We start from the raw sequence: 27,930 nt of genomic DNA, 5'->3' as shown, positions 1-27,930 counted from the left end.
GCGCCCTGCAAGGAAGAAGACGGTAAGTAGGGGGGGTCCGTCGAGCTGTTAGCTTAGGTTCCGTCGCAAGTCCCGCCACCCGGATGGACGACCGGCCTCCCGCGATGCCGGAAACCACTTTGCCTAGGCCGGCGTTGACACCGACGGAGAGTTCTCCGGCAGGAAACTATCCGTTAGGAGTTTCCCCATAGCTCTGTTCCGTCGTCACATATTCCAAGAAGGTTGGCGAGTCAGGTCTCGGCAGCTATTGCGGTTCGAGAAGGTTGCAAAGGCTGCGCGCAAACATCTAAATTCCGTCTGGGAATGCTTACCGCCAACCGACGTTCAAAGATTAGGAAAGAAAACATACCGTCACCTCCAACCACCTACCATTCCTCCCCTTCTCTGCCCTCTGAAATCATCTCTCTATCTACTCTCGCTGCAAGTCATCAATGAACAAAAACCCGCTCCGATTTCGATCACCATAATCCTGCCTCCTGCTCTCCCACACCCCACCACAAGCCACAACAGCCTCCGGCAGAAGCCATGGCCATCTCCACCGACTCATTCTCCCTCATGTCCTCCCTCCTTTACTCCCACTTCACCTTGTCCTCTGCCTCCACCGTAGTCTCCATCACCGTGTTCATCACCCTCCTCTGCGTCTGTCTCGTGATCGGCCACCTCTTGGAGGAGAACCGCTGGGCCAACGAGTCCATCACCTCCCTTCTTCTGGTTTGCACCACCCTTATTCTTTTCTTCATCCAAGATTCATCTTTGAAACTTCGTAACATTTTCTTGCAGGGTTTGTGTGCTGGTCTGGTGACGCTGGGGCTCAGCAGATGGAGGAGCTCACATATCCTTGTGTTCGATGAGGAACTCTTCTTCATTTACCTGCTGCCTCCCATCATCTTCAATGCTGGGTAAGTTGGTCCTGCCCTGAGTTGGAAACAATTTTGTGGCCTTAGATGAAATCGTTGAGATCTTTGTTTCTTGAGTTTGGAGTTTATGTTGAATGGATCATTGATCTTATGCCTCTAACCAACTGCATGATGGCGATATCGAGTATGCTTTGCTAGAAAGGCTTGTCAGTCACGTACCAATCATGTTCATCTGCAAATAAGTGTTGTCTTTGTTCTCTCTGTTTCTTATACTAGCATAAGTATACGTTGCATTTCAAGTGTTGAAGACAACCATCCACTGGATCTTCAGGATTGTTGAGAAGTTGCTTGACCCTGTGGTGTATGTTAGAAATCATATTTCATCCTGTAATCCAGGAATTAGTTTCTGAACACATGCTTTGCCAACAATCAGCCCTGCTGGCTAGACCTAAAGTCACAGTCAAACTAGAGAGTAAAAACTGAAAGGGATGTAGAACTATTGAAAATGTTCTTGTCATTTAGAAATAACATTGAAAAGCGTCAACCCAGCCGGTGCATATTTTATCTAGATCCAAAGGTGTGGATCAACAAAGAAGACTTGTTTGGAAGTTCCAAATGAGGGAATGAACAGAATTTTTATTTTTTGAAGGAAGGGAATGAACAGAATTTTCATAGCAAGGACTTTGCTCTTAGCTAGGATCCAAAAATGAAGGATTACAATACCACATTGAGCCCCTGAACTGTACGGGTACCATCCTGGGTCAGTATGATATGCCTGATACTGGGCATTAAGGGTCGATATAATAAACCTTGAAGCCAAGTTAGTGTTTTCTTTCTGTAATGTTTAAATGTAACTACTTTTTTGGTTCCTTTCTTCCAGGGAAAAGGTTGCAATAACCCAACCCACTACTTCTGTGTGCATATGAGATGGCCAATGTGTGATCCACTTTCCAATGCTTATAAGATTTAAAATCCTAAGAGAAACATCTGATGTAAATACTCTTGTTGTAATCTAGCTATTACTAAACTCATTTCTAGAATCAAAACTACTGTTAGCAGATGATACATTTACAAAATGCCATCTAAAACAGTGTTGTCTTATTCATGAGTACTTGTGTGATTGTTCTTCCATTAGAAGGAGATTCTTTTTTTAAAAGTTGACCTTAGATATAGAAATGCTGATGTGGCAAGCTAGTACATGATCTATCTTAAAGAAGAAACTCAATTTACCTTAGAAGATAATATATGTTCGAGTTTCAAGTCACAACAATAATGCTGTTTCTTTCAAATACTTTTGAGTGTTATTATTTCTGAAGCAAATAATCCTTATCTCTCTCTGAGGTTTTCAAATCTACAAATAGTTTCCAGGTCAAGAAAAAGAAATTCTTTCGGAACTTTTCAACAATCTTGCTATTTGGAGTGTTTGGTACTCTGATATCTTTTTGCATCATCTCAATAGGTAAGCATTATTTACATTATTTTACATAAGATTACATAATAATTTTATAATTCTTATATATTTTTACAAACTTTGGATCCTGTCTATTTACGTTGCTGATATAATTATCAAAATCTTCATGTGTGTGTGTGTTGGGGGTGGTGGTTGGTGGGGTGGGTTAGCTCTCTCTTGGAACAATAGACTACACGAATGAATGAGGATTTGTAATCTTTTGTCAACTTTCTTTGCATGATTTCTTTTATTTGAGTTTTAAAATAGTTCAATTGATGATTATCCTCAAGAAACTAGATCCAACCTGAGCCAAACATATTTAAGGGGAAGAAGAGAAAAAGAAGCCTCGTGTCTTAGCCTCAATCATTCTCTTTCTTTCCTCTCTACTCTCCTCTCTTCATAGTCTTCCACTTTTATTGTCCCCCCTCCAAACTCCCTCGATGATGTCACCTCCCTCTTTCTCTTTATTGACCTGTCCACTCAGTTCTCCCTCTCCATGCCCTCCTCTTCTCACCTCTAAAGTCACTCTTTTCTCCATCCTACTTTCCGTCTGCCCCTGTTCCTCCTTATCCTCTAATTCCATGAATCATCACCTCTTCCCCTCCTCATCCCTTTCATCCTCTCCTCTCAATGTCACTAACTTGCCCTAACCTTGAGTATAGACCTGGATTGAACCCAAGCGATATCTTAAATTTTCTGGACATGTCTGTAGGCATTTCACTTGAAAGTTTTCCTACCATGCCTATCCAAATAGTCATGATTAGCAAATAGGCACAGCCACGGTTCAAAATCTGTGCTCGAATTTGGACAAGTGGAGTTTATGTCATTTTGGACATGGTATTGACCACCTCTTTGCAAGGATTCAATCTCTTTGAAAGTTTTATGGTGACAATCAATCTGTGCATACTTGTTAACTCAAGAAACATTGGATTGTTGGCAAGCTAAATAACTTTAATTACCTCAGTACATCAGGATAGCAGAAATTGTCACACCTAGAAGATAAAGGAAAGATGGTTAGTCAAATGATCACCTTGATCACATCAATGTAGACTCAGGTGGTGGATTAAAGAAGAGGGAAGATCCATGTAATCATACAAACATGCATCTCACAACCATGTCTGCAGATCAACAACAAAAATAGGCTCTGTCTTCATAACAATAACCAGAAGGAAATATATCAGCATGTTTTCACATTAACAAGTTGTAGATGTAGCATACAGTTGTTACACTGGAAAGTTTATTTACACAAAATATAAATATGGTGGCTCATGTATTATTTTGCCTTTAATTCTAATTTTTGGCTTGATGAGGAACAATTGTTCCCTTCCACAACCAACACCACCACCACCACCACCCCTTGCAGTATCATGTTCAATCTGCAAATCAGGTCAGCAATTTCTCAAAATAAACAAGTAGAAGACAATAGATTAGATTCAGATGGTCTGAAATAGAAACGATGTTGTTCAAAATATTGAGGCATTGTTTAAAGAAAGAAAAGCACCATATAAACTTCTATGGCTTTGTATAGCTCTGTTTCAGTGTATCCTACTTAGATATGCATCAATAGAAGCTGATACACGATGCCGTGAGCTGGCATGAATCACATGCACTGTAATCCTTGGTTTGATCTCTTTGATGGAATAGAATATCCCAGAAATCTGAATTCTAGGATTCCACTAATCCATGCTATATTAAGTGAAACAATAAGTAGATCTTGTATCAACAAATCTCTTTCATGGAATATAAGAAACCAGGGACAGCTTCAGATTTCTAGGAATCCACCAATTTTGACCGATATTTTAAGAAGCAATTGATCTATCTCACTTTGAAAGAACTTGTATGATATGATTAGCTATTATCTGTGCATACATTAAGACAAATTTTGGATTCTTGATACATTATTATTTTTCTCGTGCGAGAGTTGGACTTTTCTTTTGCTTTTCCTTGCTCATGAGAAACTCATTAAGAGATTTATTTAAAATTACATCTGCTTTTTTAAGGTAAAACTAAATATTTTATGAAAGTCGATAGAAGTACAAGATTTAAGCTCTATTGTGCATTTTCCTCATTTTTCTTTCTATAGCATTTTAAAATATTTTTGAATTTTTTTATTACATTCACTACCTTAATAACAGAACTGTTTGCAATTGAGGATTTTCAACCATTGGACATTTACTGTAATGCTTTACATATTTCTAAAATTAGTATAGTTGTCTTTGGTTTTAATGTCTCCATTGCTATTTTACTCTTGTCCTTGCATGATAAACCTAGCAAGTTCTTGCTTGTAAGTCTGTTGGTTATTAAATAGTCAAGACTATCTTCAAAGTATGAATGCACCAATAAATTATACCACCCATCATCACCATTCAAGTCTGTGTTCTTTCCCTAGTATGATAAACTCTAATAACTCGTGATCTTAAGCTGATGGCTTCCAATATAATTGAGAAATTTAGGATAATACAATGTACCTGAATAGTGCATCATTCTTGTTCACTTGATATTAGTCACTATTGAACATTAATGCTAATAACTAGATGTGCTCATAATCTATGAAGATTCAAGACCTCATCTGAAAAGCTAAACAAAAAGTTTCCGGCCGTGTTCAGCCCCCAATGGCCCTATATTGTAGAGTCCTCTAGTCTTCATGGGCTATCTCCACTCCGGTACCATTTGTAACAAACTTGGATCCTACCCAAATAGGCTAGCCAAAGGTATTATATGGGTTCATTGATCATGTATAAGTACTCAAGATCTACCTAATACATAGCCAGTATAGGACTAAACACACGCTTGTACCGATCCTCACACACTCCCCTTGTGATCCTGTATATGCCTTCGCTTTCTTACTAGGCTAAGGGATCAAATCCAGTCAAATCCAACACAAGCACTATGATCGGCCTGAGATCAGTCTCAAAAGGATCTATAATGCAGTGTTCCCTAGTCTATATAAGTTATAGGTTGGATCCACTTTAATATCATTTTCAACAATCTAGGACCTCATGCAAAAGGCTAGCTAGAAAGTTTTGGCCTGTGGTCAACCCCAAACGGGCCTGTGCTACAATATTGAGCTATGGGCTGAGTGTCTAAATCTGCTTTAATACAATTTATAACAACTTAGGACCTCACCTGAAAAGATTAAAAAAAAAAGTATTATTTGGATTCTTTGGCCCTTTATATGTATCCAAGATCAACCCGGTGCATAGCCTATGTGGGAGTAAACACACGTGAGTGCAAATTCTCACATTATCACTCAAGCATGTGTACAAGATACTCTCATAGCAAGGATTGATCAAAAGTAGGCCTAGAATTATCAATGCTGAGCTAAATAACTTATGTATTTAGACATCTTCTTTTGTACTGAGGTTCAGTAGGTGATAAAATAAGCATTGCCTCATCCCTGAACTCATTTGCACCATTCTATCTGTCAATACCTGAGTCCTCACCTAATGGAATTTACCTTTTTCACGATTATGAAAGAAAACATATCTGGAGTCCTTAGCTTTGCATGGATTGCTTTCACTGATCCTTGCTGTTTTCCCTGAGTGGATTTAAATCAAATTTGTTGTGCTCGTGGCCCCACCTGAATTTGGTGTCCGACCAACTGGATCATCATCACCAACAAATCCTATCTTAAATGGGTCAAATTCTTCATCAGTCCATAACTGAATGCTTCTGTCAGCTGATCCCTGACCATGTTCCCTGTATCAGCATCTAGGAGGAAAAAGCCATGGAGAATTTTGAAACAACATTTCCTTTGGCCATTTGATGTATTTTTGGAAGAGCAGGGGCATTAGTTCACTGGTGTTTTCTGCTTGGAAAAGAAGAGATGTAAGTAATTGTCTAGCCATGGCCCAGACAAAGAGGCCATTGCCTTCAATGCACATGTCCTATTTGTTGGAACCTGCTGCTCTCATTCTCTTGGATATCATTAAGTGATCAACTGAGGGATATTGACTGGATGGAGGCAATTGCAATATGGCTTTTTCACTCATGAAGGCAATGGAGTTTAGACTTAATCTCTAAAAGTGGCAGGCATAGTTTGTGTGTCACCCTGGTCAGGTTCTTAGGCTAAGACAATTTTATGGTGCTGATTCATGGATAATCCATGTAATCATGGATAATTGATCCTTTGATCAGTGGGTTGCTGATCTGGTCAGGGTCATAAATTATCTTCAATTGTGGCAAAACCTGTCCTAAACTGCCAGCTAGCAGGGATTAAGAAAGACAGTTGGTCTTCATTAACCAAACCCATCATTATGGAAATGATATCGTTTTTTTTTTCTTTTGGTAATGTATAATTGTTCTTGTCAACGTAGATGCCTTAATTGTGATTCATGTAGACCTATTTTACTTTTTATGAAGGTTAATAGTACTTTTTGTTCCATTAGGTTCATTCTTTCTGTTGAAGGAAATAGGTATAAGATCCTTGAAGGTTCAAGACTACCTAGGTATGTTGCTATATGTTATCAAGTTTGATATAAAAATTTTCATTTTATTTTCTCTTTCTTTGTTGTAACACTTCATTCATATCACTTGTAGCTATTGGGGCTATATTTTCAGCCACAGATTCAGTGTGCACGTTGCAAGTATGTCTATTATTACAGAAGCGACCAGTTTTTTATAAGTTACATATGATGAATGCTTCCATGGTTGACTTTTCTTCTTCTTTTGTTTAAAGGTTCTCAATCAAGAAGAAACACCCCTACTTTACAGTCTTGTTTTCGGGGAGGGAGTTGTTAATGATGCTACTTCTATTGTTCTTTTTAATGCGGTCCAGTCTCTCAACTTCAACCATGTTGATGCTCTGACAGTCTTAAAACTGCTCGGAACCTTTCTTTACCTTTTCTCCACAAGCACTGCTCTTGGTATAGCTGTAAGTTTCTAGATCAATTTTTTTGTTAAGAATAGTGAGTGTGATCATTGCATGATCACATGCTAATCAAGCCAACTAACAAATCACCTAAGGCCATCACAAACTGCACCATGATTAGGTGGCTTGGTAAATTTCTTGTCATCTCAGTCCTTACCTGCCTAATTGCTTTTGGAATCAGTTATGAAAATATTAAAGTTTATTATCAAATAAATAGGATCTTTCTGCACTGTTTCGTTTATAACATTTCTGTCACCAGATTTTATATTCTAGATCTTATATAATATCATCTAACCCGCCTTGGACCCCTTATTTCTTTTTGACAGTGGCACTCATTTTTGCCAAAAAAGCAGTTCTCCCTCTCTGTATAGTTTCTTCTATTAACATCTTTATGATGCCAATGACTCATATTAATATTCTTTTGTAACATTTCAGGTGGGACTTGTAAGTGCCTATATCATAAAAAAATTATATTTTGGGAGGTTAGCTAAACAACTTGAGTTATTTTGTTAAAACTTTGTCATATCACATATGTATGCTGCTAAGACACGATTGCTTTTAACAGAACACATTCTTTAAAGCATATATGATCATATGAGGGTTTAATTTAAGAATTTCTCTGTCACTATCTCAGGATTGTAATAATTGTTTTGCAGGTACTGTGACAAACTAAAGTTTTGCAGCTCTTAGTTCTTAAATTTGTTGTGACGGAACTTCTTGTAAATCATGAAATGAGTTTTTCTTTTTTTTTTGAATTATTATGTTGAAATGCAATTTACATTTTGAAATTTCATACTTGCTAGACTGTACTGAACTAAAGGTTTAAAAGGCATCTTCGATTTTCACTTCAGAAACTGTAAATGTAGTAATACTTGAAGTGACTTAAATTTAAATTTAAAAGTATGTTCTTGCCTAGCCCTAGGCCAGAATTTGTTGGTGTTATATTTTTCGGTTGAAAGTAGCCAAATGTAGAAAGATTAGTATGAGAATTTACTTAAAGAAAATTTAAAATGTTATCAAAAACATAGTGTAAATATGGTGGGCTTATGGAAATAATAAATAAGTGAATCAATAATAGTTAAGTTCAGTTCTTGCAATTGTTCACATTATGACTAGCCATCATACTTCAAATAAGTGGTTCACTGTTCCAATAAATTGGTGCGGAAAATTGTTATGGAATTCATACTTAACTCACGAACTAAATGAAAATAATACCAAATGGCATAAATTCTAAATTCTGGATATATGGTTACTTAACAACATATTCTATTATGTTATATATAACATTAATAATTTCTGTTATGGATGGTAATAACTAGCAAGCAGTATCTTTTGAGTCATGCATCAATAACTTGGTTCTTAGATAAAATTATGAAATTACTTGTCTCATAATGATTTGATAAAATTACTTGTCTCAGCTGATCACAGTCCAAAACCATCCAAAAGCGCATGAAAAAGAGATGAATACAAATTAATATTTCCTAGCTTTTCATCTCTGTTTGTATTGTAAGGTTAAAACAAGAATGGAATAATCTTTCATTCAATGTTATCAATATTTTGTTCTGACCTGGGGAGCATAGTTCATTGTTGGGCCAATCCTATTCATTAAATGTTTGGATGTTCCTTCAAAATAATATATTGTTATGTTATGCAGACATTCTACCAATCGTGAAGTTGCAGTTATGTTGCTCATGGCTTATTTGTCTTACATGTTAGCAGAGGTATATATGGGTTAGCCTTTTCTATTTGCTACTCATTTTTGAAGTTTTCTGTTCGCTAGTTACATCTACCTTGATATTCATCCTCTTCAACTACTGAAACCCTAGTCTTCCCAGCTATTAGATAATGAGTTATCAATTAGTTCTTTTCTTTAATAATAAATCCATGGGTGTATGATAGTTAGATATACTCCTCTTTGTTTTTTCCTCTCTGTCGTTTAAACTTCAGCACGGCATACCTTTTAAATGCATTTAATACATGTGAAAGGAAGACTCTTTTGGCACTCATAATACTAAATTGTTAAGAGGATGCCACATTCCTTTTCCTCCTATGAGGAGCATAATCTCTCTTTCCCTCTCTCTCTCTCTCTCTCTGTCTCTCTCTTGCTTGCTCGCTCTCCCCCCCCCCCCTCTCCCCCTCTCTCCCCTCCCTTTCTTTCTGCATGTGGGTACACACACATATACATATTTGTACTCATATAATGTGCATTTTAAATACATGTATCCATGTACATATGTTAATGTGCAAGCATGGATGTATGTATATATGTATGTGTGTGTGTGTGTACATGCATGTGGGAGCACTAGATTCCTTGCAAGGCACAGTTACATGGTTCTGCCATGGTACCAAAATGTGCGGTTTTGTCATCCAAATTGATAATGCATGTGGATCATAGTTTGATTGGTTGGAATGATTTCTAATAATTGATCAGATAAATTATTTTTTTATTGAAAAGTTTATTTTATAACAATGATGCATAGGTAAGAAATCTCTAAACATTTGAACTTTTTTCCTTCATGAGTTTTGTTTTCAGGTGATTTAAATGATTCGAAATTTGTTGGGTGATTTGGGTGGCTTGCCGTGCATTTTCACATCATGGCATAGCTATTTTAGTCATACCTTAGAAACAATAATAACTCCATATATATATTCTTTTACGCATATATGCATGTATACAAAGTGATATATGCAATCCAACTGCTAGGAATTGAGCTGATATTATATCAACAGAAAATATGTAGTATGCTAGATTATCTAAATTGAGAATTTGTAGCACCGATCAACATTTAAAATACCTAAAAACCAAAAGACAAATGATCTGGTGGTTTCTCAAGGGGTCAAAAATTGAGTGTTGTGTGACAAAATGAGATTGTTTGAATTAATATATGATATCTATTTATTTAAACCATTAATATATGATTTTTATATTGACCACAATCCATTTTGCTACACTTTGCTTCATTTTGGCTAACTATTTTGTGTCTAGTTGATGTCTAGACAAGAAACCTCTAAAATATGATCTCTTATTTAGTTTTCTTCTTGATGCCTTTTTTTAAGAATTAGAATAATATCTCCAAAGAGGGCCTTAGTTTTTGCAGACATATGTACATACATATCATGTAACCTTCTTTTAATTGTACTTTTACATATTTATTTGCATGACAGCTCTTTTCTCTTAGTGGGATACTCACTATCTTCTTTTGTGGCATCATCATGTCACATTATACATGGCATAATGTTACTGAACGCTCACGAGTAACCACCAGGTAAAAATGCTTCCTTTTTTTTGAATCTTTTTTGTCCTCACATTAGTATTAGCTATACTGCTACTTTCATTGTACATTTTATAATGTCAAAAGTTTATGATCAATTATGATCAGCTGTAAATCAGTTTATATAGAGTATATGCCTTGCCGTATAAGTCTAAGAGTATTATAAGATAATCTAAAGAAGTTGGCATGTAGGTTTTAATTTCAGCCGAAATTATCATCTTGAAGTTTTCCATTTTTCATCTTCCTTGTACACTTTAAGTCTGACAAATCCAAGAAATTCATCTCCCCACACTTACATGTAAGTGTGGGGGTGCCTGGTCGATTGTGATATTTATGATTAGATTTATTAGATTTAGGCCTTTAGAATGTGAGGGTTTAAATGGGAGGAGTATGTGAGAGCCCGCACAGGTATGTGTTTAGTCCCTCATCAACTATGCACAAGGAAGATCTTGGATACTTATATAGGGCCAAGAAATCTAAATAAACATCTTCTAGCTAGCCTTTTTTGGATAAGGTCCTAAGTCATTACATTTACCATAAACTAAAAAGGTGAAAAGATCTTCAACAAAGCTCCTTTGGACCCTAGATCTCTTCTCTAGATTCTATTTCAGGTTCAAATTCTAAAGGTCTAGAGGAACTAGTAGAAGGAATTGAAGAGAGTCGTAATTAAGATGGGTTGGAATTCTAGTTCTAAAAGGAAAAACATCCTCAAAGAAAGTAGCATATCTTGCTTCAATAACTCTCGTTAGCAACTATTCTCATCTCCAAGTTTGTAATACATTGCTATTCAAGGCATGACCTATGAATAATGCATCTTCATTTGCTAGCTCCATCTTCATTCTTTTAGGCTCATGTATTGCTGCCTTAGCCAGGCATCCCCACACTTGCATGTAATCTACCCTAGGGTTCCTGTTCTTCCAAAACTCAAAATTTGAAAGGAACCTTATTGAGATATAATAGGCAGATAAGTGTGCCTCCCACCACAAGCTTTTAGCTGCAATAGAATTGATTAACATGACATTGACCAAGTCCATCAAAGCTATTCTTCTTCTTAGCTACTATATTAGATTGAGGATGATCCAAGGGCCAATTTCAGATAGGATAATGTGTTCAAGTGGTGAAGTTAGTCACACTTTGGGGTCCCAAAACAGGGTGACGAAATTGGCTGTGTTGAAAGAAACCTTAATGACTTGCCTAGTTTTGGCTGCCAACAAATATAGCTAGGGTGTTCAGGTTGTGATGAGATTTTGCAGACATAAAGTAGCTGAGTAGAAGTGTCTATGATCAAAATTTGGGATCAAATAGAGTTTGTTTGACTGGGGTCAATGGTAGCCAAACTACCTGGATAGTAAGACTGGATTTGACCCAAATTTCTGAATTTGATACTTGAACTCTTGAAGTTGGCACCAAAGGTGATAGAATTTGGTCTAGCAGAGATAATAAAGCTAGAGGATGGTGTTTGAAGGGGTCAAGCTGATGCTTGACCTAGGCTTGAGCAAGGTTTGATGTTTTAGAGTTTTTGTGGTTTTAACCAGGTGGGTTTGGAAAAGCTTGATCTACAATATATTTTGATCTCAATGGGAGCTTCTGGTGTGCAAGAAGTCCTGACAGGATGCATAGGGGTGCCTACAATAAACACATGCATACTTTGTTTCTACATACATGGTAAAACATCCAAATTGATGAACCACAGTTTGTCATGATCTACAATCTATGAAGTGCCCATAGACAAATCAAATGTTTTGAATACTCATTACTAGCTAAAATTCTAGTGATTTATGTACAGAAACTCTTGAAACACTTGAACTTGGAGACCTCATGCATTTACAAATACAGAAAATGTGATAAATGGTATGGATAGTCTCTTGAATGGATGGTCATGGATCTTGGCACAAAAACACCTGCATGCAAGGACATGCACCCACCTTAAATTTGGAAGACTACTGATCTAAAAGAGCTCAGCAGACTATGTTCTGATGAAGAGCTTTAGTTATGTTTAAAAGGGTCTTTAGCATCAAGTTGCTGTTGTGTTCTTGTAGCCGGCACTGTTCATGGGTGGTACTAGAAATGAACTGTTCAAATACTGTCACAATAACAATAGGGACTTTTGTTATCTTTATGTTTTAATTGATGGCTAGGGTTTGTTTTTAATTGAAGGGTCAGGATTTATGTTGTTAGAGTTTTAGTCTATATACAGGTTGTAATCCTCTATTTTGATAGATGGTAGTTGAGAAGATTTGACCGAAAGAAGGAAAAGAAGCTAAGGTTCAGTTACTTCCCCTTCCTCTTTTTCCTCTCTCTTTATTACTTCTTTCGTCTAGTTCTTCTATCATTACTCTATTGCTCTCTACTTAATCCCTATTATTCCATCTTACTATTTATTTTCTTTGGCTAGTCACTACACTTAGATCTGAATATATCTGGATTTATTGTCGATCTGTTTCACCTCCTGTGATTGATTCCTTTAGTCTACTAGAAGTATTACTATTAATTATTAACTCTAGAAATCCCCTTTAGCCTTTTATCCACTCTTTATTTTCTCCACATTTGCTGACATTCTGTGCATGATTGCAGAAACCTGCACAAGTAACACAGTCCAGATTGCAATTTTCTTGGGAAAACATTTTACAAACATTTTCACTATTCATAAAACTGCAACTTTTTTCACATAACAGGTCCACCATCACACATATGTAGCCCTAATCCCTGGTATCCTATATTATGTACACACTGTTAAGCATGATATATTGTTGATCCATTCACTAAATCTTAAGATTTTGGAACCAACTGGTTAGATAACATGGTATCAAAGCTAGGTTTGCTAGAGGGTACTAGTTTAAATCCCCTCCATGCTAGCTATGTATTCAATTATCCCCTAACATCTTAAAATTTTATGGTCCATTGGTTACTTAACACATGCACATGCACGCATGAATCTGCATGCATATACATGCACATGCACTCACACATCCACATATGCGGACGCATGCATATGCACTATTTTGCATGTTCATGCTCGTCCTTTTCCTCAACATAAATATGACGTGTATTTACCTTGTTGCTGACCAAAACCAGAGATATGCATTATCAATGAAATGTTAGCTCTCTTGCTGTTATCCTATTAACCTGCTTAGCATGAAACAGATATACATCACTTAGCAATTCACTCATCTTTGCAAGTCTAAAGCTACTAGAAACAAACCAATAATATTGAAAAAAAAAGGTGTTTGATGGTTCTGCTAACAGGATAATTTAAGCTCTCTCTTCATGTGCTTCAATATGTCTTTTTCTTTTCTTGCCAAGGATATAAGTGTAGACTTTTCTTTTCTTTTTTTTTTACAATTACATCAATTGATTTTTGAAATATATAACTTCTAAATGTTTTAAGTTGCACAATACAATAATCATGCTTTAATTTCTTTCATTTAATATATAAATTTCAGGCATGCATTTGCAACAATGTCATTTATTTCAGAAACTTTTATATTCCTCTATGTTGGCATGGATGCCTTGGACATTGACAAGTGGAAAAGAAGTGATGCCAAGTAAGAAAGCTTCTCATAATGCCTATAACTTTATTGGATATACATGATTCTATTTTAGTAAGTTCACATATCTAATGATGTTGTTTGGTATGAAAAGGAGCCACCATTTGATACATCGCAATGGTTTTTTCATAAAGGAAACATTTTAACAAATAATCTGAAATATTCGCAACTTTTGCAAGATAAGGCTAAGGAAAGGCTGTAACAACCCAAGACTTTACCCGAAAAGGTTAATTGGAAGGTATTATTTGGGTTTCTTGGTCCTATGTAAGTACCCATGATCTAACAAGTGCATAGCTGATGTGGGAGTAAACATACGCCTGCATGAGTCCTCACAAAGACAAATTAATCTACTAGCAGTATTTTATACTTGTGGTGAATCTAATACATTGCATTAAGCACCCACACCCTTGGCAACACTTTAGCACCTTCTATTGCTTGGCACTAGATCAAATTGTCTATAAGATCCAAAGTTATTTGTATGGTGCAAAATGCAACTGACAATGGTTGTAGAAGTTCATGCTAGTAACGTTGATTTTTAATTATGAACTAAAAAAATCAATATATTTTATTAAAAAAACTTGTTAGAAAATAAAATAATCAATTTTGACCTTGATATAATTTCCACGGCATATGCTTTGTTTTGCCTATTTGACTCTTATATTGCTTTCAAGCAAGATTTTAAATTCCATGGGACAGGGTTGTCTTGGTTTTTCCATGGAAGAAGATGTGCCGCTGTCCCACCCCCTCACGACACTTAGGATGGGAATGTTCCGGGATGCACTGATGGGGATGTGGGATGATGGTGGGGCAGTCCTGTCTCGACACTTGGAATGGTACCCCATTCAAGCATGCCGTGAAATGTCCTACTAGGATTTGAAAATATGCTTTTGAGAATGATCCACTTCTCTATTTCTGAATCATGAATATACGTAGATGTTTGCATGGAAAGTATAATTCTCAAAATCATGGTTTTTTGATATATAGAGCTTGATATAGAGATTCCCCATTGTTTACTTTCATAGACAACGTATGGTACAATGGATGTAGTGGTGAGAGTTGTCTTGGTTGACGAACTTCTCAAAATCCTACAAGAAACATCATCCTTAACTCATTTTCAACAAAATCCATTTTGTCATCAAGTATAAGGCCAAGAATGATGTTGTTATAACTCATTGTTGCATAAGAAAGTGGTAGTTCAACATAATAACATGGAAAATTGCCAGTGATAGGACTAAAGAAACTCTCAAACCCAAATAAGAAAAATTTTCAATTTTCATTTTCTTTTCCTTCCTTTTTTTCATTCTTAGAAAAGAGCAAGCTCTAGTTGTCCTACAATATGTTAACAGCCACTAGTGGCATAATGCTCATGAACATATAATTTAGCAAGCTTTCACCAACATGATCTCAAAGATACCAAACTATATACTGGAAAAAAAGATAACTTTGTTGAACATATCTAAGATTTACAATGTAACGACCTAAGACCTCATCCAAAAGAGCCAACTAAAAGTTATTATTCGGATTTCTTGGCCCTATATAAGTATCCAAGATCTTTTAAATGTATAATCAAAGTGAGATTAAATGCACGCTTGCACAGGTCCTTATATACTTCCTCTATTTAAGCTCTAGCATCATTTCTAGGCTAAGGATTCAAATGCAATCACAGATACCACGATCAGCCTATGGTCGACCCCCAAAAGGGCTCGTGCTACCATGTCCTCTATCCACATGGGTCTTGAGCAAGGGTTGCTCAAATACCATTTATAATGTCCTAAAGGACTAGTTAGAAATTTTATTTGGATTCCATGGCCTTATATAAGTACACAAAATCTTTCCAATGTAGAACCAATGTTCGTTAAACACATGCTTGCGCAAGTCCTCAAATACTTCCCCATTTAAACCCTGGCATCCTCATCATGCTAACAGTCCAATCTAATCCACAAATAAATCTCAAACACTACGACCAACTTGTAGTTAGTTTTAAAAGGTTTAGTGTTGCAATGTCTCCAATCATACATGGACCATGGACTACGTTAGCTTTGATACCATTGTAATGTCCCAAACACTCACCAAGAAAAGCTAGCTAGAAGATATTCTTTAGATTCCTTGGCCCTATAAAAGTATCCAAAATCTACTTAGTGCACAACTATATGGACTAAACACATGCTCGCACTAGTGCTTACATACTCTCCTGTTTAAATTCTGGTGTCCTCACGAAACTAAGGATCCAAATCCAATCAAATATAATCACAGACACTATGATTGGCCTATTGTCAACCCCAAAAGAGCTTGCAGCACAGTCTCCTCTAATCTACATGGATCGTGGCTGAGCCTACTTTTATACCATTGTAACAACCAAGGTATACTGAACTGGTACCGAAAGCCGTACCGGTCGACGACCAGACCGGTTCAGCATGTTTGGTACCGTTTCGGTACCAGACCCGTACCAGGAAAGCCCAGTCGGAGTCGGAGAAGGAGAAGAGAAACAGCGAGCGAGCGAGCGGGGGAGGGAGGGAGAAAGGAGAGGTCGCGGATACCCGTGGAGGGCCGCAGGGGCGCGGCGGAGGCTGGAGCCGCATCCTCTGTTTCTTTCTCCGCCGTGCCCCCATGGCCTCCGCCGCCCCTCCTCCCGCAGGCTCTGCCAGCCCCCTGCGGCCCTCTGCAGGCGTCCGCGGCGGCTGCTTCTTCCTCCCTCCCCCGCTCGCTGTTTCTCTTTTTCTTTCCCGGCTCTGGGGCGAACCGGTTTTCACGGTAGAACCGTACCGGTAAGCCATCGAAATGGTCCGATACGGGTTGAACGGGCCGATACGGGCCGGTTCAGCATACCTAAGATCTTCCTAGTACCCAATCAATATCATACTAAACACACACCCATACTAGTTTTGGCATATTAAGTTCTAAATATTTGCATAATTATGGAATCAAACACATTTTTGGCATTTCATTTAGTTGCAAACGCACAGGATTGCGTTATCAATAAGGAAACCACTTGAGTTATTCAATAAAGAGCACATACCTTGTGTCATTTTGTACAAGACGGTATAGTATTCCTTGATGTCCCTCAAGATTTAGCCACATCATGCAATTTATAAGAGGTAAGTTAGAACTCTATTATACTCTACCCTCACTCCCTTAGAATTTCCTAGGAAAGCCCTTATTAATATTAATTGTTGGGCATCTTATGAACTTAAAACCTTGATTATTGGTCTATTTCTCCATTTCATATGCGTTAAGGATTAGGTTTACTTGATTGATTAGGACACTTACATGAAAGTAAAATGTTAGGGACTTTGTGGCAGGACACTTTCTTGATTGTTGGAAAGTAATCTAGCACTGCAGTCCAATAATCTACTTCTTAACAATCCATGCGCTACTGTCTGCAAATGAGTGCTTGATAGCATTCATTGCAGCAAATTTGTTACTAGCCTAACAAACCCCAAAAAGATGCGGTAATACACCAACTTCATACAGATGACGACGAGTCCTTTGCTGACAACATGAACACTGAACAGGGTAGCATGAAAATTAATATATTAAGTAAAATCAGATAATAAAAATTAAGGATAGTGGAAAACAAAACAATAAAGCAAGAGGGTTAGATGATTTCACCAATAGATAGGTAAAGGAAATTATTTGGCCTCACACCTTCTCTACATGCTAAGCAATTGGCCTTGTGCCTTTGATTTCCATAAGATCTTGGTTGAAGAATCCAGGCCTTGCACCAGTATCTCCTCCCAAACTGGAGTTCACATCAAAGGTTCTGACATCCTCTCACCACATACACGAACTGAGAAAGAATTCAAAAACCTATATTATTGATTGTTCTATAGAATTCCTAACACGGATATTTGTAGGTGTTTATATGGTACCTAAACCCTTAAAACTTGTATTTGACTTGCGCAAAACCTAGGACTCAAAACTACAAAGAAAGAAAGCCTAAAAGTAAGCTGATTCAAGCTAATCGACAGTTACACAATTTTCAAAGCATCCAAAGGTGGATTATCACTGTAGAATGGCATCTGATGGCAGAAATTTCCTGATAAATCCTATTTTCAGCTCTGACTAAAGTTAAGCCAAAATTCTACCACATTAATTCTGATTTAATACTGATGCAGATGCCAAAATTGATGTGTTACGTAGTGTCTGATGCCAGAAAGTTGCATCAGGATTACTCCCTCAATTCTCCAAAATTGTGCTGTCATGGGGCTGATAGGGGATATTGTCAGCATATCTGAATTAACGGTTGGCTTGTCAGAACAATGTGATGCCTAATCCTGGTGCAGGATCCATCTCTAAAATTAATATGCCTCTGGCCTGCATAATTCCAGCAAGACAGAATCTCTATATATACTCAACCTATGCGGCCCCATAATATTTCATCTGTCATTGTGAGCACCTAGGTCAAATGCATTAATTATGAAAAGACCGTTTTTTAGATATTAGAGGAAAAAATTCTTTAGATGCCTCCCGATTTAGTAAAAGTAAACTCTTCGCAGCAAGCTGTAGATCAGTAGGAAGCACATGTTTGCCTGCACTAGTAGCTTTTTAGTTATTGAATTCATATGTAATCTATTTTAGATAGAAGTGTTCAATTTCCAAAGTTTTCTGGCTTTGTCATTGTTTGTTGGTTTAATATAAATAAACATCCCAATCTTATTACAGGAAGCAAAGTACTTCCAGCTTTTCATATATTAATTAGTATTGATTTCCTCAACTATTTCTATTCTCTCCATATGTTCTCCAGCTGTATTGTCATCTTAGTTGTGCATTTTCTCTTTGCAAGGGCTATTAAACACTTAATGTGGAATATTTATCTGCTACTGTCCTATTTCAGAACACTTTAGATTCTTTGTTGCATGAAAGCAATTTTTGTTCATATTCAAACCTTAAGAAATATTTCTCATTTCCTTCTTATTCTTTGATTTAGGATAGGAACAACAGTTGCAACTAGCGGAACAATCTTATCTTTGGTAATGACTGGAAGAGCTGTGTTTGTCTTTCCTCTAGCAAATGTTGCAAATTGTTTTAGAAACGAACTTGATGGAAAGATTGATCTTCGGAAACAGGTGTGTGTGCATGTAACTATAGATAATATGTTTCTTGGCATATGACATTGTTGACATGCTTACAGTAAAAAAAGAAAAAAGACATTTTTGACATGCTCGCCCTTCTAATGCTGACTATTAGTTCAGTTTGTAATTTGGTGGGCTGGCCTAATGAGAGGTGCAGTTACTATTGCTTTATCATATAACCAGGTATATCATGCAATTACAATTATAAAGGTTGATTAATAATTTCTGGTGTATCATCTTACACTGTCTTTTATGCTTACAGTTCACAAAAGGTTCATCATCGAAAGAGGGTGCATTTTTTATCACAAATACAATCATTGTTGTACTCTTCAGTACTGTGGTATGTCAGTTAGCTTTTTTATTTTCAAAAAAAAAAATCCTCTCTTGGATCTGTTATATGCATTATCGTTGCCATAAGTACGATCTTAAAATTTTAAAAGACTCTTTTGTATTTTCAAATTTATCAAATATAATTTATGTAAGTTAATGTTTTGAATAACTAAGCATGCCATCATGTTGGCAAGCACCTTCACAAGAAAAGGACCAAAGATGATGAGAAAGTAGTTCAATAAGGGAAACAAAATTAATAATAAAATTAAATAATTTACCCAAACCTTTCTAGGAAAGGGATTCAGTTTGGCTTCCAAGAAAAGAAAAAACATGGGTAAATTTTGAAAAACAGGAGAAGTATTAATAACCACAGGAAACAACCAGGTTGCAAGATTAGATATATAAGAAAATGATGGAAAAAATTGAAGAACAATTACATAGTAGTCCTGCAAATTGTGCATTCCCCATATGTCCTTTTTACTTTTTATTTCATTTTATAAAGAAAGTGACCTCGAGTATCTCACTTTTTTCCCTGCATCAATTCTATAATTCCACTATATTAACAGCATTTGCACAAGGAAAGCAGTGCCTGTGAAGGTCTAAGAAAGTAACAACAACCTCTAAAATATCTTTCCTTTATGTTACTTATTAGCATTTAGTTGCCAGAATAAGGAGCAGGAGCAAGAGCTAGCGCGAGTTCGGGTGCAAGGAAGTAAATATTTTAAAAACACTTGAAGCAAGGAAACAATTAGGAAATGGGTGCAACTTACAGGTTTCTGCGGAGTTTCTGAAGTTGGTAGATTGCCATAGGTAGAAGCCTCCTGCTACTAAACGTTGGCAAGAACCTTGGCAAGCAAAGATATCAAATCATCTTCGCAATACTAGGCGACCAAGTGAATACCCAAGAATAAAAAAATCCTAGAAGTTATAAAATTTTATGATTTCATAATATAGAGTCAAGTGGCTCATGGCAAGCACATCAAAGAACATATTGATAAACAGTAAGGTTTTCGATTACATAATTATGCAATAATGAATGATTAATTACTTTAGTTTTGCTTAATATTTTCCTATTCAGTGGTTAAAGTATTTTAAAGCTTCCTAGAAACATAATGCGTTCATGTATCAGTAAATTGACAAATAAGGGATCTGCTCAAGACAAAGGTGGCCCGACCACTTGGCACCAAGCTAGGTGGGTGGCTGCATCATTGAAGGTTTAGAAAGCTCTAGTTGCCTAGGCGATTTGCATCCAAGCATCTGTGTACCCAGGTGCCTAGGCTGCTGCTTGTGACAACCTTGCAAGGGACCTACATGATGATAAAGAAGAAGGTTTGATACATGAAATTAAAGGTAATAAAATAATAAGAATAAATAACAAAAACCCTTTAAGTTTAAGATTTGGGGTAAATTACACATACACCCAATAGTTTGAAAAACTTACGCTTACCCCTCTAAGGTTTATTTTTATCCAACATTTTAGCCCGTAACAGAACATTAGTCAAATTGTTAAGCTTAAATTAGACCTAAATGCCACATCAGGAAAAAAATTAAAAATGACCAAAATAAATTTAAGTAACATAACAGCCACCACGGACATAAGAAAACATGTGTATCCTCCTCCCTACCCAAGGGCAATTTTGACTTTTTACATGAGGCAAATAGTTTCACTAACACCATTAGTTTGACTGGGTGTATATGTAGGTTTTACAAACTATTGGGAATAATTAGAACGTAAACATTAGGGGTGTTTTTTAAATTTACTCAAACAATAAATAATTTATAGAATTTATAGAAGGGAGGCAAGAAAGATTATATATATCAAGATCACTGCACACCTTTTGTTTATATCACTTTGTGCTGGAAAGCATCTTGACAAGAAAATAGTTTTTTATGTGATGTCAGTAGGTCAAAATAAGAAATATAAAATAATAAATTAATAATTTACAATAGGATTGAAAGTAAGAGACCTCTTTTTTTAGAAAAATGGGACTCGGTTTAGTTTCCCCAAATAAAAAACACACGAATATGGTGACATATTGAGAGGTATTGGAAACTTTAAGAAATCATTGAGAAGCTAGGATAGATACATAGTAAAAAGACGAAAATCACTAAAGACTAGTTACCTAATCCTACAGTTTATAGTCATTCCCCACATTTTGGTTTACTTTTCCCCCTTTTTCGCAATTTTATCAAGAAAGTCAACTTGTCTCTCACTTTTGGGTGCTTCTTCAGTTTTGAATACCTTATGAGAGATGAAGTGTATTTACACCTCTAAACTAATTAATCAAAAACATCTTTCATCTGACAAAATTAAGAATATCATGACTCTTGTTACTCATTGAGCCACTTAAAAAGCTGAAGATACATATTAACATGCAACTGTGTGGAATAAATATAGGTTTTACTCTTATCTTTTAAGTAATGATATTTTATATGGACTATGGACTTTATATGTGGAGCGAGGCATGATCCATTGATATTTGATATTTTACAACCCAATCTGAAGTCATGCAACTTTCCATAAGAGATCTGCTTGTCATGAGACAATAAAAGCTTAGCTATCAAGTAGGAAATTTATCATACTAACTATGCACCAAGGTTTTGTCTCACTAACAGAACTCATACTAGTTGTTTATCAACATGGATCAGGTTGGTATAGTACAATGTTATTTGTATGAAGCCCCCATGTTACTCCCTATAAGTTTTTAAAGAATTAATGTCAAATATTTTTTATGCTTTAAAGAAGTAATGTCAATAGATAATAAACAAGGTATTTTATTACTCCTTTGCCTATAGTTGTTCAGAAAATATAAGCAATTTATGATTGTAAGCATTTTCCATTCTTCCAAAATATCTTTCTGCATAGTACATGAATCTGGTTATGTGCCTTATTTTTGTATTTCCTTCTATAAAATCTTTAGCTTGCAAAGCTACTTTGATGTCTTTATATGATTTTGGATGTTAGACAGTAAAGAAAATCCAAGAAAACAAGTTGAACATACTAAAATATGAATGTTGAAAAGGATATGGGGTAGAAGTAGAAAGAATGGAGTCAGAAATGAATATGTTAGAAGGGTTGTAGCTTGTAGGGGTTTGCAGCAATTAAGGACAAACCAATGGAAAATTGGTTGGGATGGTAGCACCATGTATGGCAAAGATTTTATGATGGGTACTTCAATATTTTTAATGATTGAGGAAAAAAAGAATCAAACCTAAGATAACATTGATGAACTTGTGAGAAAGGATATAGAGAAGCTTGTAATAATTAAAGGCAGTGTTAAACAGGAACGCTCAGTAAAGAAGGATTTATATGAATCAGGTTTCAAAGTTACTTCTATATCTTCATATGAGTCAAAATGATGGGCATAAAAAGAGCTAAGAAAATAATTTGATTTTAGAAGAAATGAAAATATTGAGATGGATGTGTAATAAAACTAAGAAATGGAAGGTGAGAAATTAGTAGAGGAATTGTTGGTGTTCTAGAAAATAAGAAAAAAATAGTTGGCAATCAGTTAAGATGTTATGAGCATGTACAAAGACAACCCTAGGGCTCCATGAAGGAGAGGTATTTTCAGTCTTTGCTGAAGGCTGTGAGAATAAAAGAAAAGATTTTGGATGGAAGTTGAATGAAAGGGCTGGAAAAAAAAATGAAATAATTTGAAATAATATCAGAGGCAGCACGACATAGGAATACTTGGTAAATCAGGATTCATAAACCCGAACACAGGTTCTTGACCATCAAGCCTTATCCTAACTTTTTAAGTGTCAAGCTTATGGATTTTGCTGCACTAAGCATCCCATATTAGGACTCCTGATATTATTTTATGCTTTTCCATTTTTCTGCTCAAGCTTCTATCTTCATTACTATATGTTTTCCCTGCGTAAATTATTCATGAATCCATTAGATATCCTTTCGTAGTTTTTTATCCTTTTTGTTTTAAAAGTGAATGTATGGCTTAGCACTTGTTCATCTCTCTATTACTCGTAAAAGTTGTGATAGTCCGTGCTCTCTGAAATTAATACCATGCATATAGAAACACATTTTACTCAAAGTAGGTAAAATATGTATTTATGCTTTATGCATCATGAGCTGAATGCTTTTAGTTTTTTATGTAATCTTGATTTAGCTCATTTGAAGTTGCATTATGAATAGGTGTTTGGAACAGTAACAAAGCCTATAATACAAGCATTGCTGTGGCAGCACTCAAAATCACCAAATAGCGAGGATAATGCTGTGTCTAACCTAGATGACATCCATCTCTTATTGCTTGAAAATAGAAGAGAAAATGAAAATGGCAACAACCCAAGAAGTAGCCTAGGCATGTTATTAGTGAATCCTACCTCTACCATTCACCAATTATGGAGAAAGTTTGACGATAAATATATGAGACCTGTGTTTGGCGGGCGTGGTTTTATGCCATATGTTCCTGGTTCACCATCTAGCGCTACAGAAGATAATGTGTAAGTTACATCAATGGTTCTGTTGCATTATATATTATACATCGCAATAGCAAGTATGTGGAGGCTACGATACACATATACGAAAATTTTGCGCATGTTTAACAAATTGAAAAAGTACAACTGGCATTCGCAAAGGAATTAGCATTCCTTGAAGCTTCTATTCTTTAACATTAGTTTGTTTACTATTAGAAGCAAATATAATGCAAGATATTCATTACCAAACATTACTTAATATGTTTTGTATCCACAATTGCCAAACTGCAGATCTATAAGGAGAATAAAAAGATCAACATGATAGGATAGTAAGGTGATACCAAGAGAAAGTTTCACTACACAGTATAGGTTAATAGTCTTACATCATACTCTAAACACAAGAAGAAAAACAAGATGGAGGAACTTAAAGGAGAAAATATAATATCTTTTAGGGATCAATTACTAAAAAAATGGAATGTAAGGAGTGAACCAAAAAAAATATAAGACCAAATGATGAATTATATTAAGAGGATAATTAAAGATGTCCTAGGAGAGTCAAAAGGGAAAACTTAGTAATGGAATAATAAGCTACAAGAGGCATTTAGAATAATATTTGGCTTTACTTTTAAAAATGGCATAAAACAAATAATCTTGACAATTTTATAAGATATAAGAAGACTATGCAAAAATACTAGTAAGGCAAATTTGTAATACAATATATATTTATATAACAGATTAGGTTCAAATGAAGGTAAGAATGAACATTATAAAATAGCTAAGCTTGAGAGAGAAAATTTAGAGATATTGATCAAGGTGGATGAATTAAAGTGAGAACAATAGGATATCAATGAAAGATGTGGAAGTTAAAAGAATGATGGAGGTATTATTTTTAAAAAAATGCTAAATGAGGATTCTGCTAGAAAGATCTTCATTGAAGAAATAAACCTAAGGAGGAGTCAACGTTCTACTCATACAATTCATAAAAGCAAAATGGAGGTAGCTTGGAAAAAAATGCAAAAGGATAAGACATTAAAGCTAGATGAAATACTTTTTGAGTTTTGAAAAGATAAAGAAGATATTGGATTAAATTGGCTTTTTAACTTATTTAATGAAATCTTAGAAACCAAGAAAATACCAGATAACTAGAGTTGCAGTACCTAAATATAAAAATAAAGATGATGCACAGATTTATTTTAACTTTTTGATTATTATAAAAATTATTATAGCTTATGTCACTCTATGAAATTATGGGAAAATATAATTGAACAAGATTAAGAAAATAACAACTATTTCAAATAACTAATTTGGATTTATGCCTGAAAGATCAGCAATTATGATTATTTTTTTTATCTAGACAGTTGATAGAAAAATATAGAAAAATGTCTATATATGGTCTTTATTGGCATAGAAAAGCTTTTGATAGAGTACCGAATAAAATAAATTGGACTCTAAGAAGGAAGGGTATATATAAACAGTGTATCAAAATAAATGATGATAAGTATTCTGGCATATTGAGAAGTGTTATAAGTTTGCTGTGGTACAATATTTTTGGTAACTATATGCTTGCATCAAAAATCAGCATTAAGCCTATTTTTTCTTGTTCCACTTACGGATCGGCATTAAGCCTATATCTTTCTACACTACTTATCCGAGTTTTTTAGGCAAGCTGAAACTTTTCAATCTGTACTTTGGACATGATGAGAAAGCTTTCATGCGAAAGAAATATTATCATTTTTATATATAGTTAATGGGATTTGATGTAAGTTCTTTTAATAAATATTTATATATAATTGATCTCAACATTTAATAATGATAATTAAATACTATTCTTGCTGATATAACTGTCAAATCATATATACACGTATATTATTCAACCAATAATGACCTAAGAACAAACAATCCGGGCCTAGTTCGTATGTGGCTCATTTATTTGTTAAGCTCAAAACCTCAGCTTGTTTATGGATCCTTACTAACTGAGCAAGCAACGTCCAACTGAATTATGCGCCAAAACAAAATTCCCTCATGAATAACTCATTTGATATTCCCCTAACAGTATGGAAATACTTCAAAAGGAAAAATTGAGAAAGATCTATTCTGCAGTAAAGCTAAGGCAGCTCTAATTGTCATAAGAAATTATACTCTCCATGCCATTGCTCCAATTCTGCCTACATGCTGGAAAATGTAGGTACAAGAGAAAAGATGGAGATATGAAAATAAGAATGTTGTTAACTCCAAGTACGTCCAGTTGCAGAAGATTACAAAACAATGGTCCAGCAAAAGTCACCTCTCCACTTGTTGGCGCTTTGAGTAAGCATTTTAATCTAAATAATAATATCCAATCATGTCACAATTTTTTAAAGGAATTAAAGAACAAATTTTCGTAAAAGTTATAGCTTAGCCAAAATAGTTTATACATTACGTTTTCATGTAGAACTCCTTATGATTCAGTTTCCATGTATAGTAAATTACATATATTATATCAATGGGTACCGACATAACTACAATTATAAGAAATAGATTTTTGTATTTTGCCTTTGTTTCCCATCAAAAAGATTTCTAGCCGGTGAAAGCTACACAAACTTAAAGTGCAATGAAATGGATATCATTAGATATAAGGCTTAACCTAATTGAAGAACCAACTATGTAGCATTTCATCCATTAACTATATATTTAGGATCAAACTGGGTTGAATCATTTAAGTAGTCACATAAGATTGACAGCGTAACCCAAGTTTAGCCTGTATTGAATCAAAATCAAGTTATTTGGATGTTCAACAAATGAATAAAATCACAGATTTCAAATGTGCAAAGGTAGACTTTATAACTTTTATTAGCATGCCAAAAGCTTAATAAAATATGCACTGATCGCCAAATTTTACATTTATAATTTGGGATCAAACCTGGAACCTCAAATATGCAGCCGTAGCAAATAGTGCCAGCATAAAAATTGGGTGGCTTGCTTTCCCATATTTTAGCACTTAAATTTTCACCAACATCCACCATGACATGGACATGAGCTTTTAGACTTTCCCTAAGCATATTTAATTTGAATCCTGAAAATCAAATAGGTAAAAAAAATATTAGTCAGAGAGTTAGAAACAACCAATTTTTTTCAATCTTAATTCTTACTCCAACACATCTATCCCATGAACAAATATGAGATTTGAGACTAAATTTATTGTCGGACTAGTGTAAGGTAATGCGCAAAGCATTTGATTCCACCACGTCAGCTATAGACTAGCCCAATGAATATTGGACGCGTCAGAAGCAATCCCTAACATCCCAGACCCTAGCCAAAGCCCTACTCGTCTCTCACCTCCCCAACCCTACCAACGCCGCGACCCATCTCTCCCAGCCACCACATCGCCACCGAAGCCTATGCCGGTGACCCAAAGCCGGGGGAGCGCGGCGTGGCTACCCTAACCATTGCATGTTTCTCTTAAATGTATTTCGAGGACGAAGAGAAGCCATTGCATTTCCTGAAAACGGGACAACAGCATTCCTTCTATTCTAAATCCATAGAGAGAAGGGAAGTATTAGGAGAATGGGGATCGGGGACCTGTTCCTCGCGCATCAACTCCTGGAGGCGGCTCTTGAGGACAGGGCCGTGGCGGCCGCCGCTGCGTGACTTGGCGAACACGACCCCGAGGCACGTCGTCGTCTCCGGGGTCCTGGACCGGATGGCCTCGGCAATGGCGGCCCGGAGGCGGTCGGGGATCGTGATCCTCGGCGCAGGTACTCCTTGTCGAGCCTCGCCCCCCCGATCCCGCACGCCCGAAACGACTCCACAAGCGACGTCCTTGATGCCGACGACGTCCTCTTGATCCTCGTCGCCCCCTCCACCAACGCTGCCGGCGACTCCGGCTCGCTGAACGACGATCTCGACATCGAAGCGAGCAAGAAATTGATCAAATGGGACAAGAAAATCAAGTCAAATAATTTCCGGAAAGGAGGGATTAAAATTTCCAAGATTATTTACCTTTTTTTTTCCAGAGGCGAAATAAATTTGCTTCTTCGTTTTCGAAAAGAATAAATAAGAAAAAGGGAACAAAAAAAGATCAGAGGGACCGCGGGGCCGGAGGGAACAAAGGAGGATCA

At 36.0% G+C, this 27,930-nt stretch overlaps 1 protein-coding gene and 1 long non-coding RNA gene across 5 annotated transcripts; one reads left to right on the top strand and one right to left on the bottom strand.

Annotated features, from left to right (window-relative positions):
* Positions 1–273: 273 nt before the first annotated feature.
* Positions 274–23,998, top strand: LOC148699618 (sodium/hydrogen exchanger 1-like). Of its 4 annotated transcripts, XM_088713753.2 has the most exons (14): positions 278–711; positions 781–899; positions 2,219–2,316; positions 6,696–6,755; positions 6,847–6,893; positions 6,986–7,180; positions 7,613–7,659; positions 8,832–8,898; positions 10,343–10,443; positions 13,893–13,994; positions 18,925–19,063; positions 19,190–19,252; positions 19,332–19,409; positions 23,553–23,998. In XM_088713753.2, the coding sequence occupies exons 1-14, from the start codon at positions 526–528 to the stop codon at positions 23,862–23,864; spliced, it is 1,614 nt and encodes a 537-aa protein (XP_088569879.2). In that variant the 5' UTR covers positions 278–525; the 3' UTR covers positions 23,865–23,998. The 4 variants fall into 4 exon arrangements, 3 of the variants coding, with proteins under 3 accessions (XP_088569880.2, XP_088569879.2, XP_088569881.2); XM_088713754.2 differs by lacking the exon at positions 13,893–13,994 and having other exon boundaries at positions 274–711; XR_015974479.2 differs by lacking the exon at positions 23,553–23,998 and having other exon boundaries at positions 276–711; positions 19,185–19,252; positions 19,332–19,366.
* LOC148699617 (uncharacterized) lies at positions 17,785–27,930 on the bottom strand. Its single transcript, XR_016398925.1, has 3 exons — positions 27,392–27,930; positions 26,733–26,885; positions 17,785–20,706 (listed from the first exon to the last, which is right to left on the bottom strand). It is a non-coding gene; the product is annotated as an uncharacterized LOC148699617 (long non-coding RNA).

The sequence above is a fragment of the Phoenix dactylifera genome, chromosome 17 (genome assembly GCF_051530095.1).
Source record: "Phoenix dactylifera cultivar Ajwa chromosome 17, Ajwa_hap1_PhDact_Kaust_v1.1, whole genome shotgun sequence".
NCBI lineage: Eukaryota > Viridiplantae > Streptophyta > Magnoliopsida > Arecales > Arecaceae > Phoenix > Phoenix dactylifera.
This window is presented reverse-complemented; position numbering and strand designations above follow the sequence as displayed.

What these genes read in the sequence shown, in the direction of transcription:
- LOC148699618 (XM_088713753.2), top strand. Translation starts at nt 526, where the DNA reads ATGGCCATCTCCACCGACTCATTCTCCCTCATGTCCTCCCTCCTTTAC. An exon ending in CCATCACCTCCCTTCTTCTG is followed by an intron (nt 712 to 780) that starts GTTTGCACCACC and finishes ATTTTCTTGCAG; the next exon opens with GGTTTGTGTGCTGGTCTGGT. An exon ending in ATTCAGTGTGCACGTTGCAA is followed by an intron (nt 6,894 to 6,985) that starts GTATGTCTATTA and finishes TTTTGTTTAAAG; the next exon opens with GTTCTCAATCAAGAAGAAAC.